This window comes from Sprattus sprattus, assembly GCF_963457725.1.
Source record: "Sprattus sprattus genome assembly, chromosome: 7".
Taxonomy (NCBI): domain Eukaryota; kingdom Metazoa; phylum Chordata; class Actinopteri; order Clupeiformes; family Clupeidae; genus Sprattus; species Sprattus sprattus.
Window position 1 is genome coordinate 16,025,227 of NC_137926.1, and position 19,335 is coordinate 16,044,561.

Consider the following 19,335-nt stretch of genomic DNA (forward strand, 5'->3'; position numbering starts at 1 on the left):
GCAGCCAGAAGAACCTAAATAAATACCCTCATTACAACCAGACTGTTTTTCTCTGACCCACACACAGACATGCCACAGACCTGCCACTCATATCGACACACCGACTCCCCAGCCACCCCCCAACCCCCACACGCATACACACTCACCACAATAGATGTCAGCTAAGCCTCGTCTATTGACTGTGGGTGTGGCTGGGTGCTGCTACCTCAGCCTCCATGGTTGCCATCTGCAGAAGAAGAGAACAGGTTGGATGTTAGGTGCACCTACAGACACCGGCTCCAGAGAGCATTTTCATTCACCAGAATAAATGCCTCATTGTTTCTTCATTTCAGTGTTCAGTTAGTCACAGCACTTGAAAACATTTAATTTGTTAGAAGAGTACAATGCATGTCCTACTGAATAATCAAGATGTGATGATAAAGCCAGCTAGCCTCTGTTAATGTTGTTGATAATATTCGATCTGTTTGTAAAGCAACACTCGACCCATGAAAGGTAGCACAGCAGTGTGGGTTATTAGTACTAATATTAAAGCATTGCAATGACAAATCATTGATTAAAGTATATATGTCAATTTTTATTTTTTCCACAAAGGATATAGGTTGCTGTAAAGGTTATATAGATATAGGTTGCTGTTAATTGAAATTCTCCAAATGGTCCTTGTTTGAATTCTGCACATACCATTCTCAAATCTGTGCCACAGTGTGTGGATGTAATTAATTAATTCATTGTGAAATTGAGCTGCATAATACATTGAAGCTATATAAATTGAACAACTTCTCCAAGCTGCTGTTGGGTTAGTACAGTAGCCTATGGTGAACTGAATAGAAGAGTTTCAGGTTTGGAATTTAAGGTTAACTAGGCAAATCAATGAATTGGAACTTGCTCTATTCACAAACACAAACGCTAAGCATTAGGAAAATCCATACAATCAGACAGTCTTCAATGCTAGTTATACATTACAGCCATGGTTGTATATAGGCTACATCAATTGCTTGAGCAAGTCTGTTTGGACCACTGAGGTTTTAAAGCTCGTTCGTCAGTGACTAATTGAAATGCTAGGTAAGGTGGTTGTCTATAACTTCCTCTTATACCATCACTATATCTAACCCCTGTAGCTAGGTTAATAAGCCATGTATCGGGCCAGGTTAATTTGTTTGGTTGCCTAGCCTATGCTTGGGTAGTGAATCGTGTCACTAAAACATAAACTATTTCGGAGGATCGGCGTGGTTATCTGCAGGGGTGAGAAAGTGGAGAAGCTCCTAAAACCATTTCAGTCAGCAGACAAAGTGGAAGTGGCAGGATTACCTTAACGACGAAGTTTCCGTCATGACAACCGGGTCGAGCGCGATTGGGTTATACTGAAGTCAAACAATTGAAAGTGAATGGGTGAGCGCAGCTGTGGCGCAGCCTCTGTCGCTGCCTAGCGGCGCATTAAGCATCAACTTCTAATTTGTAAACTTCATCAAGTCCACACGTTTTGAATTGATCTGTGACCCTTTCTTTACATTCTTCTTGTTTTATCTGTATTTGGGGCATCCATATCCATCTGGGTAAAACTGTTTGATGGACACATAATTTCTATTCAGTTCAGTTCAGTTCTATTCAGCTATTCTATGTATTTAAATCATAGATGAGTTATAGATTAACTTTCGGTTAATATGAGGTGCAAAGTGTAACATACCTTATTTTGTGTGCAGAATGCATTCAGTGCAAAAAAAAAATATTAATTCATTTTGAAACCATGTAAAACAGTAATGCAATTTGACCATTACAGTGGACTTGCATTATGTCCTTTTGGTGATTGCTCTTCAAATTCACTGTCTCTCGAAGCTGTTTGAGCTCACTATCACCATACAACACAGTGGAATTAAATGTTGACACACACCAGCAACTACACATAGTAGAGACACATAAATGAGACTATGCTATGATGAGTAGAAGATTTGTGTTTTACTGTGTACTGTCTAAGCGCCTGCAGATCCCTCTAATGTGCTCAGAGAGAGACTCTATAGCTGACAAAAAAAGGGAAAAGTGTCTTTAGGCTATTTTGAGGTAACAGAACCATGTGAGCGATGACTCAATCTGAAGGAACAAAAGGAATGCAACCGTTCAGTCATGGATTTACTGTATGTGGGTCACATGTACATGTTGGTACATGATTATGGTGGTGCCAGAAACATGAGGTCTCTCTTCAGTCCTACACTACACACGGCGCCCACAACCCTCCCCACAAGCATTAGCACACAACAAGGTGGTCAGACCCACAGCCCCGTGCACTGGGAATGCTTGCATGTGTGATGGATGAGACACAACCTATTCACTTTAGCTGTTGTAAGGAAGGCATATTTCAAAATAGCCACCTGGACTTTGCTTCAGGTTAAGGGCGGTAGTGTAGACCTTTGCTCTAGATTTCCACAATTAAATGGGTACGTTGTTGGTGGAAGTATGGTGGCCACCACATTTCCTGTCCAGAACCAAATAGTCATAGCCATAGGCCACATAAAGCAGAAAATAACACATAGTGGTTTTATTTGCTCTCCCTGTGCTGATAGTCATGTTGGTTTTAGCTTTACATTTTCGTTTCAAATAAATGTTACTTCTGTCATGTTGATGTGGGGTACCCTCCATGCGGGCACTGAGTGAGGTGTGGGGTGTCTGTGGTACTCCCATTGCCAGGGAGAGGTTCCAAGTGCGTGACTTAGTGATACACCTGGGTTAGTTCACTCAGAGTAAGTGGTTTCATTATCATTGCAGAACAAAGCCACAGGTCTCTCTACAATGCAAACTACAATGCACATTTGTAAAGACTCTATACAATATTTGATAATGGCAGGGAAAATCATCATCTGAAAAGCGTGTCTTTAAAAGTGAGTTTAAAGTATGCCTAGTGTTTACCTAGGGCATCTATGAGTGCCTAGAGGTCTTGCAGTGATCAAAACAAAATAGAGATGTGTTCAGACCGGTACTGTGTACAAGTTCATGCTGAGGTTGTGGCACTGCTCAGAAAGATCCACAGTACCATGCACTTTGCTGATGGCTTTGTCATCTGGGTTTGTGGGACAGAAACTGTCTGTGTACTGTGTGCCCATATTTCTACACATGGTGGTGCTGTTTTTCTGCTTTAGTTGTACCTGACTTGTTCAATCCACCCCAATTGACCCTTCCGCAAACTCCGCCCCCCTTAGCAACGTTTGGTATATCAGTCAAGCATTCACGTTTCCCAGGTTCTCAGCATTGGTATGAATGGGGTGGCAACATGTTTTCAACCGTGTCAATTTCAGCTCTACCCAAAGAAATCATAAGCATTTTTTGGAAAAACAGCAAGATCACAGATCGAAGCAGGCAAAAGGGTCTGCAATATGCTTATATAGGCTACAACCACGACATTACATGCTGTGTTTGTAGACAGACAAATGCTAAGGCTAACAGGTTCATTCCAGCTATGTTTATTTGTTCTATTATCTACACAGTCGCGACGCAAACATGTAAGGTGGTAAAACTGAATCGTATTTTAAGCAAGGGTTTTCTCACGTTTTCGATGCAGTGGGCAGATTTTAGCGACATAGCTTCTTGGAACAAAGTAGGTGCTTCTGTTTACGTTGCTGACATTCAGCTGATGGGGGGGGGGGGGGGGGGGGGGTCGTCTACATTGTTTGATCCACAGCAGGCATTTCTCTCTCTGGGTCTTGGGTTTCGGGAAGGGATAAAATGTTACCCCTCCCTCCAGCCTTTTTGGATATCGACTGTCAGAATTACACACTCCATAAGCACAACGTTTCATTTTCTCTTCTCGAGCAGACGTCTCTCTCATTGACTTCCATTCATCAAAATGGCTCGCTTGACTGAGGTCCCGAGCTTAGTAACCGTTGCTATGCTATGATTGATCAGTTACCGTTTTGGGGAGTGGTCGCGGAAGGGTCAATTGACAGATTCATAATAAAACTAACGAATATAATTTATTGTTGCTGATTGTTTAACAATTATTAAATGATAGGTCATAGCCACCTGGATATAGCCACTGGTTTCATGAAAAACTTCTATCATTGTTCAGAATATTGACAGCCTAGAAAGTTGGGGTTAGAACCTTGAGATTCATGTCATAGATTTCAATGAGACACCTCTTAGTGCGATAAAAGTTGACAGATGACCTAGTTTCTACTTATCTTCTGCGGTATTTGGGCCAAAGGAAATGTCATGGTTGACTGTCTCTTGAAAAAATAAACTGCCTAAACCAGTTGATCATCTGTTCTAAGTTCCTGAAGCAAAGGCATTCTCCCTTTGGCTTTGGCTCCCTGTGGTCCAGGGTAGCTCATGGGCTTTTATAAAGCTCTTATAAACCTCATATAAAAAGGTTCATAAGAGAAGTTCCTTTGAATCAAACTGAAGGCCATGTTTACTTTAACTTATTCTGATATTTTTTAGTTAATCTGAGCAGTTTTACGAAATTATCACCGTAGGCCTATAAAGATTAAATAAGAAATATCAGAATTATGTGACTCGCCTTGAGAATGAGAGGGTCTTAATTTTGAAGTTTTGTCATGTGGAACATGTGATGGACACATGTTTATGTAATTGAAGATACAAGACTTTGGCTTGGCCTTAGAAGGCTCCTGTTAAATCCTTTACTGCTTGACTTAACTGCTTTAAAGGCAATATCAGGAGGGCTACAGAAAGAATAAAACAAGAAGCGTGATGTTTAATGTGACGTTTACGTGACTTTCCAATTCCAATTCTATTTTTTATAGTTTTCTGCTTCATGTGTGCTGTTGACATATTGACATGTTGACATCCTGTCCTAGTCTAATCTTGCTGATCTGTGAAGGAATGTTGTGCCTGCAAACATCCATATTGACACACACACACACACACACAAACACACACACATGCACACACACATGCACACACACACACACACACACACACACACACACACACACACACACACACACACACACACACACACACCCTCACAAACACACACACACACTCACTTCTACAGGGACGCACACACCAACACACACACACACACACACACACACACACACACACACACACACACACTCACTTCTACAGGGACGCACACACATACACACACACCAACACACACACACACACACACACACACACACACACACACACACACACACATACACACACACACACACACACACACACACACACACACACATTCAACTGGGCTGTGGCTTCAGGGAGGGAAAAGAGCTCCACCCGTGAGTGTGTGGGACAAACTGCACAGCACTGCATCCAGTGCAGACAGAGAATGGAAACACTTCACCAGCTGACATTCCAAAGCAAAGTCTGAAAGAGCGAGAAAGAGAAAGTTACATAAGGCAGAGACTAGGTGAGTGTGAGAGAGAAAGAAAGTGATCCGACGTATCCAAGACTTCTCTACCGACTGAGCACAGATGGCCGGCCGACCCTCACTGGCCGAGGAGGACTTTTTCTGCCCGGTTTGCTGCGACGTTTTCCAGTACCCCGTGCTGCTGGCCTGCTCACACAGTATCTGCAGGGCGTGTTTGCTTCGGTTCTGGGACCAGCGGCAGGCGCGCGAGTGCCCCGTGTGCCGCAGCGTCTCAGCCAACCCGGAGCCGCCCACCAACATCGTGCTGAGAGGCATGTGCGAGGCCATCCTGGACGCACGGCGGCAGCGGGCCGCCCAGGCCTCCGTCGAGGCGGGCGTGTGCGAAACCCACGGCGACAGGCTCACACACTTCTGCGAGGAGGAGAGGAGGCCCGCCTGCATCAAGTGCCGCGTCCCCAAGCGGCACTCCGGCCACGGCTTCAGGCTCATCGAGGAGGCCGCCGCCGACCACAAGGTGAGGAGTTCAGCACAGGCCGGGTGTGGACGGCGGCAACCTCTCATAGAGATCTCACCAGGAACATGTAGTGTGATTGGCCCAGAGATCTTTACACTCTAAACCATTTCAAAATTAGATGTTATCTGTGCTGATGATTTTTCAGTAAAGATAGCTAATCGTGAGGTATCATTTGAAGTCATATATGTTTTGATTTTGAAATTGTTTAAATTGTTTTCTCTGAGAGCTCTGATGTTTGTTGATAGATGTAAACAACGTCGAATGGGTACATGCTCTTGTTGTGACGGGTCGTGTGAGTGAAGGCTGAACGGAAAAGTACAAACTTCAGAATCCAGTCAAACAAGACTTTCCAGGCTAGAATCTCATTCAAGAGTATGCTGACTGATATATTTACATCTCAGGCAGTAGTACCCTGACACACACTTGAAGAACATGTCAGAAATGCACTTTTACAGTGAAGAAAAAGTTGTAATTATACATTAAGGTGTGCTGCAAACTAAGCAATTTACAAATAAGAAGCTGGTTTCCCATACACCAGTCACACAATGAAAGTTGACAAGATGCAGAATGGTTCAAGTTTTCTGAAAAGAAAATATTTTTGTCAGCTTGTGTGTGTTTAGTTATTATTTTTCATAATATATTTCAGGATTATTCAACCATGTAGTGGTTGTAATGGTTATCAAAATAACACTTTCATGGAATAAAGTTTTGTGTCCACTTGTTTTCTCTAGAAAGAACTTAAAATAAAAATGAAGCCCCTTCAGGAGAAGCTAAAAGGTTTTGAGGAATTCAAGCAAAACTTGGAACAAACATCTGAGTATATAAAGGTAAAATAGTTATTTGAATGAATGCTGTAACATTCTAGGTTTGCGTCGTATATAACGACAATGATGTAGTTTCAGATGACTATTTCTTTTGAGACAAAGATTTTGAGACAAACAGTCAATCTGTTAAGCTCTCATATCAACAACCTTTCCCCAGAATCGTGGACTGCACCTTTAATATACAGCTATACTAGACTTGATTATATTACACTGTGGTTAACAGTACTAACACACAGCGATTCTTAAACATTCATAACAAATCTAGGACCAGGCAGAGCAAACAGAACATCTCCTCAAGGAGGAGTTTGAGAAGCTTCACCAGTTCCTGAGAGAAGAAGAGAACTTCCGACTGGGTGTACTCAAGGAGGAAGAGGAACAGAACAACCAGATGATGAAGAAGAAAATTGATGAACTTGAAACCGAGATTGGGTCTCTTTCAGACAAAATCAGAGCCCTTGAGGAAGACCTTGAGGCTGAAGACCTTTCATTCCTGCAGGTAAGGAATGCTCTTTTTTAATTTCCCTTCCTGATCACCTTGTCAACAAAATATAAGGGAACATGATACATACTGTTGATTCATCTGGTATTAATACATTCCTCTGGATTTTTTGGGCAGAATTACAAAGCCATGGCTGAAAGGTAAGACTGGTACCTCTTTTTTCTACCGCTCCCTCTAACACAAATACACTAGTTGTATTGATATGAATGCAAAAAGTGTATGTTTCTACACATATTTTACATTTGTTTTAAATATGCTAACATTGGTCTTACAAAAGGTGAAGAAGCCCTTTCTATGTGATTGGTCTAACCTCCCCCTCAGCTGTGCTCTCTGTTGTTGCCATACTCCTTTCTACCTGTTCCACCGAGGCAGTTATAGGGCAGTTTCAGAGCTAGTGCTTAATCTCGAACCAGTTTTTCGCATTTCGTCAGCCAAATAACTGGCTGGAATACTGGTTCCAGAGCGGCACCAACTCTTTGCTGGTCTAGAGCCAAGATCCGCTTGACCATCCCTCTTTCTCTCTCTGTGCGCCTGCTTACTTTTATGTTTCTCTAGAGTACAATACTCACCACAGGACCCCGAGCCTATTTCAGGAGAGGTCTTGATCCAAGTGGCAAAACATCTGGGCAACCTGATGTTTGAAGTGTCACAGAAGCTGCAAACCATGGTGCCATACTGTAAGTACAGACCACACCAAGAATCAGAATCAGAATCAGAAAATCCATCCCCCTGAGCTGAGCGAGAGACTCAGACTCAGAGTTTTGTTAGGATTTTAAATGTCTTTTAAATGTCTTTCTGCTTCAAACATAAGTTTGTCTCTCTGAATTACAATGTTTCACCTCTCTCTCTCTCTCTCTCTCTCTCTCTCTCTCTTCCTCTCTCTCTTTCTTTTCCTCTCTCTCTCTCTCTTTTTTTCTTTTCTTTTTTCTTTGTCCTCCTGTTTCAGGTCCAGTGACTCTCGACCCAAACACTGCACATGCAGACCTCATCGTCTCTGTGGATTTAACCAGTGTTGCCCTCAGCGAAGAGAGACAACTGCTCCCCAACAACCCTGAGAGGTTCAGTGGCTACACCAGCGTGCTGGGCTCCCAGGGCTTCACCTCAGGCACCCACTGCTGGGACGTCGAGGTCGGAGACAGCACAGCCTGGGCCGTGGGCGTCATCGCGGAGTCTGTTTACAAGAAAAAAGAAACTCACAAGTTTGGCCTGTGGTACGTGGGCTTTTACAACGGCAAATATGGGAAAGGCTACTCGCCAGAGATGCTCACGCTCCTCAAAGTCAGCCAGAGGATCCAGAAGATGAGAGTGCAGCTGGACTGTGACAAGGGCAAGGTGACGTTCAGTGACGCCGGACGCAACACCTGCCTACACGTGTTCAAGCACAGCTTCACTGAGACCGTCTACCCTTACTTCTACAACCACTGCAAGCTGCACCCACTCAGGATTCTGCCTGGGAGATCATTCGTAACAGTGGAACAATTCAGCAGTTAGAGGTGGCTCTTTACGTGAGGCTGTGTGACAATGGGGGCTGTGACACTGTTTGACACTATATTCATTCTACCTTAGGTTTAGGTTTTTTTTGGGGGGAGGGGGGGGGGGGGGGTCTCTCTGACTAGTCTGGTTCTTCCTCAAACTACTAGCAATAGTTCAGAATCTGTTTTTTTTCAAGTAAGTTTACACATACGCATTTTTTATAAATATGAAGTACTAAGTTAGTACATAGTAAGTTTTGCTTTCTTTAACCCAGGGGGCTAAATAGTTAATATATATTTTAAATAAAGTACTCTTGATCTTTTATTGAACGAGTGGACCACCCATGAGAAGGTTGAAGGCTTTTCTATGATCTCCATCACAATCTCAAGACTCATCTCATTGCATGAATATCAACATCTTATGGAATTGCTATATTTTATTTTATATTTTATGTAATATTTTAAGAAGTAAGTATTTGATGTTAATTATTGGATATGGAATGAGAAGCAGTATTATTTTAAAGTTAAGACTGTTGATGAGGGGGGCTGAAGAGGATGCCGCATATTTAACTCCTCAAATAAACATTCAGTTAAATTCCTCAGATATCTGTCTGTCTTGTTCCTCCCAATGACACGTGTGACACATAACAGTGCCTTTAAAAAACAATCTGTTCTCTAGTAGGCAAACCACATTCTAGAACAGGAGTTGCTGTTGTGATATCACATGATTCTAAAATTGACGAGCAATTTTCTCAAATAAACATGTGCACACCCGTGCAATCAACCAATCCTTAGCCCCACTGTGTCGTTTGACTGACTTGCACGTTAATGCCATATGACTGATCAATATAGTAAATCAATTGGAGAAACACAATATTTATTTGCCTTTGTTGGTGTTTGAATACAATTATACCTACAGTACAGTGGCCCTGAGGACTCAATGTACTGCAACTTAGGGGAAACACATCCAAATGGGCAAAACACAAGCACATAAAGAATACATCTTAATCAATTTGACAATGCTTGAGCAGCATTATGAAAACACTCTGGAAATTCAGAGAACAGTAAACATTACAGAAACGTGCAGCAAATTCTAAAACTATAGACAACAGCAAACAAGCAGGCCCTTCTTCTTCTTCTTCTTCTTCTTCTTCTTTTTCTATGTATATGGTGGTTGGCAAAGAAATATACCAAACAATAACAAACTGGTTTTAAAGGAATGTTTGAAATCAAAAAGTAACTTGAAAGGTTTTATTTTATAAGCAGAGATTCACTGTTTTAAAAAGAAGTCTATACAGAAACATGTATTTGCCACCATAGTCAATGCAATCATTTGACCAGTAGGAGGCTTACTGCTATATCTTACCCTGCTTAAGTCTGTCCCCAGTGAGGACCATTGAAAGAAATGTCATATCAGTAGCTACTGTATCTATAGCATATAGAAGCCCTAAAAGGTGAAAACGGTTTGTGGTTTGGTACTCCACAAAAATAAATGTTTTGATGCCATGTTTCTGGTAAATTCTACACATAATTTTTTGTTGCAGGTGTTCTTAATGTTGGTTGACATTTTTCAGGGCAAAACAAACACTACAAAAGAGACATAAATAAAAGGCTCAATAAACAGAGGAATATTGGCAGTTTTGAAACACAAATACTGCAGTTCACCTTACATATCCATGAATGTTAAAGACTCCCCTATGAGCATTGCCTAACCAAAGCTGTAGGCTACTCCAAGGGTTTAGCTTACTTGAAACAAGGGACTTAAGTCACATTCACTTCACACTGTTTCTATGCTGAGCTATTTTTTTAATCGTATTTGACAACGAATGCTAAAACTCTCCTAGCATGAGAAGAAGCATTGGCAGGTCTTGTCCACCACATCTCAGTGCCATCCATAAAGTCACTTTATAGTGTGTTGTGAAATGTCATACAGAAAACTATAAATTACAGAATTATTTGGATACATCCAAACCTCATCAACCTTTACCTCATTGTTATTTATAGAGAGGACCAATAGATGGCGTTGTTGCATGGCATCTCTTGAAGCTGTGTTCCCTTTCTCAAAGCACAGAAGGTAAATGGACCACAGTTATAGAATCGTGTTAATGTAATGCAGGGGTCTCAAACTCAGGCCCGCGGGCCAATTCCGGCCCCCAAAGCGATTTCATCCGGCGCGCAGGCTCCTCAGAATTTAGATTAAAAAAAAAGAAGAAGAAGTTCCATTGATTTACATGGTCCACCCCAACGTTTACCGCTGCCATTTGCAACAGGTTTTGTGCTTGTAATTCACGTCTTTCATATCATTCCGCAAGTAGTCCAGTCATTTAATGTAATGGAAACTGAATTGAAGTCAGCAACACCTGGAACTTTATCTATCTACGTGAAGAACAATTTTTTGTTTGCGGAAGTCACGAAATTGCAACAAAATAATTTAAAATAGGTATTTTGGAGGAATGTCTTATAACAAGTAACCGAATAATAAACATGATTACGTAGTCCAGCGGTCATTATCAGAAAATAAATCTAGCTCGTGCCAAAGGCAAAAGTTTCAGTGCGTATTCTGTGCAAGGGCGGCCTTAGCACATTTGGCGCTCTAGGCGAGCTTCAGTCCTTCAACCCCCAAATAATATATAATAATTGCAACTTTCAAACGCTATTTTGCACTGCATTTCTTTCACCCAAACACAAATACGATCGCAACGATGAACAAACATTAATTGAAGAACAAAATCACTGAGAAAATACAGGCCTGTGCTGAACTACGCTCCGGCCACGCCCCCCTGTTCAACTGTTTATGGACACACACACACCTTCATGTCATCTTCCCAATCGCTTCCAAATAATGTTTTCTTAGTCTTCTAAAAGTTAATCTAAAATGATATAACAAAAGTGTTGTAACTAATCACGGAAGTTCGAAATATTTGTTATGGCTTTTTATTACTAAATACTAAACACAAGACAATGTCAAAATGGCACGGGCTTTATGCCCTGCTACAGGTTATCTTGAACAGATTGTGTTTACCGTCACACACCTGTATAAACTCAGTCCCAACACAGAACAACGACATGCAATAAGAACAGTAAGGAACATTGTTAGGGAACATCGTTGAGCGCTAGTGCATCATGCATAACGCCTCACTGTGCTAGCATGTTGTGACAACACCAAGGAAGAACGTACCCCTTCCGTTTTCATTTTACCCTAATGTTAGTTTTATTTTTTTAATGTTAAATTATTGGTTGGGGATATAGAAGGGGCCGCAGTTTTTGGCGCCCCCCCTCTGAGTGGCGCCCTAGGCGACCGCCTATACCGCCTGTAGGAAAGGCCGCCCCTGATTCTGTGGCTCTGGATGAGAGTGTTGACATAATTGATAATGCCTAGCTCAGGATTTTTTCTGTGGTGTTAACAACCAGTTTGAAGTGAAAGAGGAATTACTTTGTGAAAAAAAAATGCATGGCCTTACCACAGCCAAAGATGTATTTGAGAAACTGTGTGACGCAATGGAGCATGCTGGTCTGTCATTGAAGTTGCTCCGAGGAATAACAACATAGTTGTTTGTATGCCTTTTTTTTGCTTACATTTTTGTAAAGTTACCGAGAAATAGACACTGTTCAATGTAAAAACCCTGTTATAGTAACTAAAAAATATTTGCGAGGTGTCTGAGCCAGCTATCTAATGGGATTATGGATAGTCCAGCGGTCATTGTAGCTGCGTGTCAAAGGCAAACATTTAAGTGTGTATTCTGTGGCTCTGGACGAGAGTACTGACATAAGTGATAATGCTTAGCTCGCAATTTTTCCCTGCAGTGTTAACCACCAGTTTGAAGTGACAGAGGAATTACTTTGTGTAAAAAGAATGCAAGGCCGTACCACAGCGAAGGATGTATGAGCAACTGTGTGACGCAATGGAGCATGCTGGTCTGTCATTGAAGTTGCTCCTATAATACATTTATTTTATAAAATAAAAAATTTCAGATATTTGCTGAAACTTTATCCAGTTTTATGCTTCTTTTTCTTTTGCAGCCTTGTTACCAACTATACACGTGCAGTACAGCATTTGCTTTGAGATGTAAATGTATGAAGGAAAAATATAGATGTAGTTGTCGATGAAGACATTATCCCACTATTACTGCTGTATACGTATGTAAGTCATGGACTATCAATAGGACAAAGTGATCCTAAAGAGTAACGTTGACAAACACTTTTATCCAAAGATCTTGCATTGCCCCGGAATTGAAACTCAGGTCAGCTACTTGTTGTTCAACAACACTAACCATTGTACCACTGATCACACATGGTAAATTTGGCAACTCAAAAGTGGTATCTAAAGTATTGTGATAGGCAAGCCAACAGATACAAATAATCTGGCCCCCCAATGACCAGACTGGATGCCCATTGGGTAATTTGAGTTTGAGACCCCTGATGTAATGGATATTTTTTCTACATTGAGCTGAAGACTTTTCTACAGCCTTTCGCAGTAGTGAAGGCGAGTAGCCATGAAGACCTTAAAAAACAGACAGAGGCACACAGACAAATTACCCCTTGTTTGAAATTACAAGCATCATAAGTAAACTTGGCAGTAAGGAGTACTCTTTTGGTAAAAAAAACTAGTAAGCTAATTGTCTAAAAAAACCAACAACAGGATAGTTGGTAGTAATGAAAACTTGGTAGCATGCTGCTATTTTAGCGATAAAGATGGCGATGTTGTGCGATGTAGGGGGTGCTCTATCCTACCACATAAATGGAGCATTGTGAAGAGGATACGTCCAAAAACAGCAAATTGCTGCATTCTCTTGCTTTAAACCATTTCCTTTTCTTGTGCTGACTCAACGGCTTCAGTTACTGAATAATGCAGACTTCAAATAGATGCTTTGGAATCACATACAAAAGTAAATTAAGAGGCAACTTTCACGGTCTATGTTTTGCTTGTTTTAGTGCTTCTTCTGAAATATTCTTTAACTAGAAAACTTATGGAGTGATTATAATGACAAACCTTAAAAATAACTCCATTGAACTCTTGAAGATTTTGTCAACTACTACTAATGTGTCTGTCCTGAGCTCAGAGGATTGACTACTGGTATGTAACAGGTAATAGGCAGCAAAGAACTTTCTGTCTGAGTGTTCAGGGCATCTGGAAGAGAAGGCCAAGCAGAGCTGAGCTATGTGTATACCCTCATGATACTTCCATTATGTGTATATACCCTCACACTTCCTCTATGTGTATACCCTCACACTCCCACTATGAGCATACCCTCATGACACTTCCTCTATGTGTATACCCTCACACTCCCACTATGAGCATACCCTCATGACACTTCCTCTATGTGTATACCCTCACACTCCCACTATGAGCATACCCTCACACTCCCACTATGAGCATACCCTCATGACACTTCCATTATGTGTATGCCCTCACACTTCCACTATGTGTATACCCTCACACTCCCACTATGAGCATACCCTCATGACACTTCCATTATGTGTATACCCTCACACTTCCACTATGCAAAGCTTATGGTGTAAGATTTAGCCTTAACTTGAAGAGGGTTTGCTGCAACCAATACATTTTTAGAATCATGAAACCTCAGGTATGATTCAGATACAATACAAGTGTTTTACAAGATGTCCCATATTCTGGGCTTGTCTAACAATGAATTCCAAGACTGCTTTACAGGTTGCAATGAATACTCTTCATTGATTTGCTTTAGCAAAATGATACTTTTGAAAAATGAAAAAAACATAATACAATAATAATTGTATTAACTTTCTACTGCATGTTGTGTCAGATTTGCTATGTAAATTCAACTATTCAAATAGTGGCACATTTAAGCTGATCAGGCTGACGCTTTAGAGCCTCAAGACAAACTCAACAGGCACAGCCATCAATTTTTCAGGATTTTCTGGTTGTGACTGAAATTAAGCGGGCATCGTTGAGCCGGGCAAGAATCCAGCCTTTTTTGTGTTGTGTTCCTGATGTGAGAGAGCCCTCCAGGCCATGATGCAGGTCTAATCATCCCTATTTACCCCCAGTACACCCCAAGACACAGAGTGAAGAAGTTTTAACATGTTCTTGTGCTTTCCCTGACATTTGTGTGCAAATGTGTGTTTCTGAGAAAATCTCCACGCATTTCTAGTAGCCCTTGTAAATGAAGTACCGGTATTATATTTTGACAGGCAAAATATAAAACTTGTTTTTAAACTATGCAGACGGAAAAACACAACAGAGTGTCAATAGTCCAGAATCCGGATTTGCGAGACTAGTTGAGCCATAGTTATTGTAACAGTGTGTCTGAAAGCAATGACAAAAGGTTGAGGGTTTAGAGTCACTTTCCGACACAGATAGTCACCACAGTATACCACAACAAGCACATGCCACACATATTTTACAGCCAACAATTATTGTGTGATTACCATCTGCTTAACTTCACCAGTTTTGCAGGAAGTAAAGACATCCTTTGTAGTCATCTCTAAATACATGATAGAAAAACAAATGTCTTTCTTTCTTCTTTTTCCACAAAAGCCTTATGTGAGTCTTTTCTACAGAAGTCTTATGTGGGTCTTTTCCACAGAAGCCTTTTGTGCTCCAGGGAATCAAGTGTAACTGAAAGGAAGCACATTTCTGTAGAACATTATTGACTCAGACATCTGTTTGCTGACTAAGCGTATCTGTTTGCTTTTTTATGCATCAGTAGGTTTGTCATGCTTCAGGGCTGCATGCAGTCTGAGATGGCCTGGCCAATAAGCAGAACAAGATATCATGCTCAGCCGTCACAGAAACCAAACTGCATGGTCAGTATGAGAAATGGTTTGCGCTGAGCAATGTCTCATTTTCCCTCACATGATATGACAGGACAGCAGCACATTTCTACACATTGCGCTCCACTCAAAATGTGCCGTTCACATGAGGTAGGGGGCTGTTACACATGCTCCTTCATGAACATGAACATGACATTTCATGTATTTGCATATCTCTCATGTTTCCCTGTGGTAGGCTGTGTGAGTCTTGAGCCTGTAGGATGAAGCCTTTATGAAGCTTTTATCTTTAGGCTCATGAAACGTATCCAACTTTGGCAGCTTGAAGGGCTTTTTAGCCATGGGAAAAACTGCTGAAATCAAATTATTCAGCGTTGTTTTATGTGATCTGACAGCGTGAGACAAATCCAAAGTAAATGGGCTGATTTAGCTGCATCTTCTCAGTAACTGTTACAGTATTTCTCATGAAATAGGTACGCTGGATGGAGACATAAACGTTTACCTGATATCCTATACAGTCAAATGAGTATCAAGCAATATATCTGTGCTGTAGCCTATTTATAAACCTAAATACACTATAGACATACACCATCTGCATACCTGTCATACTGTCACCATACCCCATCTGTACACCAAAGCACACAAACTTACTCTATTAAGAGGGACACTTTTGTTTTTCCATTGAGTATAGCATCAGGTGCTTTGTTATTTGACACCCAGTGTTACTTCAGAAGTGCCAGGGCTATATGCAAATTTGTGTCCACAGAGTAGAATTATAGTATAGCTCTGGAATCCCTTAGAAACTCCACCCCCTCAGGTCTGCACCACTGTTTGTAAAACTGAGGAGCCTCACAGCCTGGTGACATTTAGAAGACTTACGCTCTACCTGAAGACACTGACATGACCGCCAGTTATGTTAAGCCATACATTCAAAAAGGACATCTAACTGGTGGGCAAAGGCGAAAAAGGAGAGAAAGACAGAAAGAAGGAAAGAAAGGGAATGAGAAGAGAAACTTTACAGGTTTCTGCATTGAAAAAATAAAACACAATCAAACTCAGAAGAACGGTAACTCGGTCCGTCTGAGACAATGGACCTGCAGTCCTCTCTGCTCGAGCAGGGCCTCTCCTGTCCTGTGTGCCGGGACATCTTCAAGGACCCCGTGTTCCTCCTCTGTTCACACAGCTTTTGCCGTGCCTGCCTGCAGCAAACCTGGAAAGAGAAGGAAGTCAAGGAGTGCCCAGTCTGCAGGTCGAACTCCTGCATGGACCTTCTGCCCTGTAATCTGGTGTTGAGGAACCTCTGTGATGACTACCTGCAGGAGAGGAGCCGCCAAGCCGCCACAGGTGCCGAGCTGCTATGCAGTCTCCATGGTGAGAAACTGAAGCTCTTCTGTCTGGAGGACAAGCAGCTTGCGTGCCTGGTGTGCCGAGACTCAAAGAAACACGCGGACCACAGGTTCTGCCCCGTGGATGAAGCAGCGCAGGATCTCAAGGTAGAGCCTGGTGATATAATTAGTGCATTTTGTGTTGTAATTGCATATGCTGATACTCTGATAGTAGTATGTTTGTATGAATTGGAATTCAGGACAAACACAAGTCCAAAGAATAGGCCCAATAAATTGCGAAATGTTGAAATAAAAACAGTGAATGTCATAGAAACCAAGAAAGTCTCTTCGAATCACTGGCCTCAAATTCATTCAGTTGAAATTGAACGGAATTCAACTGTGCCAGTAGTTCCTAGTTCCTTGTTCCTTGTTATTATGTTATTATGATGGTTTGAAACTATTAGCTTCACAACCCAGTTTTCCCAGAGCATAAAACACTCCACCGCAAAACCTTTGAAGCTTACAGCCGATTCAAAGACGTAAGACATGGCACTGTCTGAAACCAACAAGATTTCATCACTATGCATGCCACCGCAGCAAATGCCTTGAGGGTATGCTTATTATATTTAACCCACCAGGAATGCCGTAAAGGGTATGCTTATTATATTAAACCCAGCAGGAATGAATGGCATTATCAGGATGTCAGTAAGGCTATCCATTAAATGATGTATTACTCTGTAAAATGTGTACAAAAGTATGCCACTTTCGTGCTGTTTGATTGCAGGAAGAGCTCAAGACATGGATGAAGCCACTGAAAGAAACACTTACCACCTATGAAGGAATTCATCAAACACTGAATCAAACTGTGAAGCACTTAAAGGTGGGGCAATGGAGAACGTACTATTCAGTACATTTGATGTATACCTACTGCAGTACATCCTGTGAACTTACATGGGAAGGTCTCTCCTTTCAGTGCCAGGCCAGACACACAGAGGCGCAGATAAAAGAGGAGTTTCAAACGCTCTACCAGTTCCTCCGTGATGACGAGATGGCCAGGATTGCTGCGCTGAGGGAGGAAGAGGAGCAGAAAAGTTATACGATGATGAAAAAGATACAGGAGATTTCATTTCTCTCTGAAACAATTCAGGCCATGGAAATGGAGATGAAGATGGCCGATGTTCCATTCCTGCAGGTATAGTGGGCCTTATTTTGTGATGCCCTGAATGTTTGGATCATGTAGGATTATGAGTAAACGCACCATCATGAGTGTGGTCATAATATCAAATGTCTTTCAATCTCATTTCAGAAATACAGTTCCACCACACAAAGGTATGAGGAACATGTGAATAGATCATTTTTTTTTTTCTATTTGGCCATTTTGTTTGTGATTTTGAAGTGACTGCCTTGAGCACAACTGACTCCTAACTGTCATTACAGAGCCCAGAGCACACTGCAAGATCCTGGAAAGGTTTCAGGAAAGCTAATTAATGTAGCAAGTCACCTGAGCAACCTGAAGTTTAAAGTCTGGGAGAAAATGCAGGGGATCATTGAGTACAGTAAGTCTAAGTGTTTGCTATTTTTTCATGGTCACTAACTAATTCAGTTAGTTTTCCACATAGTTTATTTTCACTGAAGCTTCTTGAGAAATCGGCATTAGATGGCTCATTTTATTGATACAGACTGATGGCCACTGTCTTTATCCAGCACCTGTGACACTGGACCCAAACACAGCACACCCTTGTCTTAAACTGTCGGATGACTTAACCAGTCTACGACTCTCCACTGAGAACCAGCAGCTTCCTGACAACCCAGAGAGATTTGACGGCTACACCAGCGTGCTGGGCTCCGAGGGCTTCGTCTCGGGGACACACTGCTGGGATGTGGAGGTCGGAGACAGTACAACCTGGGCTCTCGGTGTTGTTTCAGAGTCTGAGTTGAAAAACAGAGAAGGCCTTTCCAAGTTTGGTCTGTGGTATATTGGTTGCTCTAATGGTAGGTACGGTAAAGGCTATTCCACGGAACTCCTCACTCCCCTCACTGTTAATCAGAAACTCCAGAGGGTCCGAGTGCAGCTTGACTGGGACAAAGGAAGGGTGGCATTTGCCGACGCGGCCACTGGCAGCCACCTCCAAACATTCACTCACACATTCACAGAGAGGGTGTTCCCATACTTTTGTAATGTGAGTTCTGTTAGGGCCCTGCGGATCTTAACCCTGAAGCCTTTTGTGAATCTGTAACAAGAACTGGTTGCCGTCTTAAGCAGATGCTTTACAGCCATGTAGTCTTTACTTGCACAGGACACTGCAAGTCTGTACGTGTGGGACAATGTGATTTTTCTGTGGTTTCATGGAAAATATTGATAATCTTGACATGTGACCCAGTGTCATGATGTGAGCAGATTTATACAGCCTTAAGTTTCTGTTGTAAATCGGGCTCATACACTGAGTTTGGAACTATCTGTGACACTTTCTTTCTACACACTGTATATGCTTGGGCAACTGCACTTGGCTGCTGCAGACGGCATGCATTGCCACGTCAGTAAGGTGAAAGGTGTTTATCTGATTAGCAAATGAAGTCAGTTTACTGTGAAAAGGTTTTTCCGGTTACGGCACAGAAGGAGTTACCTGA

General features: G+C 41.8%; 2 protein-coding genes across 2 annotated transcripts; both read left to right on the forward strand.

The window, feature by feature from the left end:
* Positions 1 to 5,426: 5,426 nt before the first annotated feature.
* Positions 5,427 to 8,651, forward strand: LOC308368483 (E3 ubiquitin-protein ligase TRIM35-like; the record flags this gene model as incomplete). Its single annotated transcript, XM_080842652.1, has 5 exons — positions 5,427 to 5,837; positions 6,927 to 7,157; positions 7,278 to 7,300; positions 7,716 to 7,837; positions 8,107 to 8,651. The coding sequence occupies 5 exons, from the start codon at positions 5,427 to 5,429 to the stop codon at positions 8,649 to 8,651; spliced, it is 1,332 nt and encodes a 443-aa protein (XP_080698778.1).
* A 7,819-nt stretch (positions 8,652 to 16,470) lies between these two features.
* On the forward strand, positions 16,471 to 18,944 carry LOC308367694 (E3 ubiquitin-protein ligase TRIM35-like; the record flags this gene model as incomplete). The annotated part of the gene is made up of 6 exons (XM_080841677.1): positions 16,471 to 16,875; positions 17,492 to 17,587; positions 17,681 to 17,899; positions 18,014 to 18,036; positions 18,145 to 18,263; positions 18,412 to 18,944. The coding sequence occupies 6 exons, from the start codon at positions 16,471 to 16,473 to the stop codon at positions 18,942 to 18,944; spliced, it is 1,395 nt and encodes a 464-aa protein (XP_080697803.1).
* Between the last annotated feature and the right edge of the window lie 391 nt (positions 18,945 to 19,335).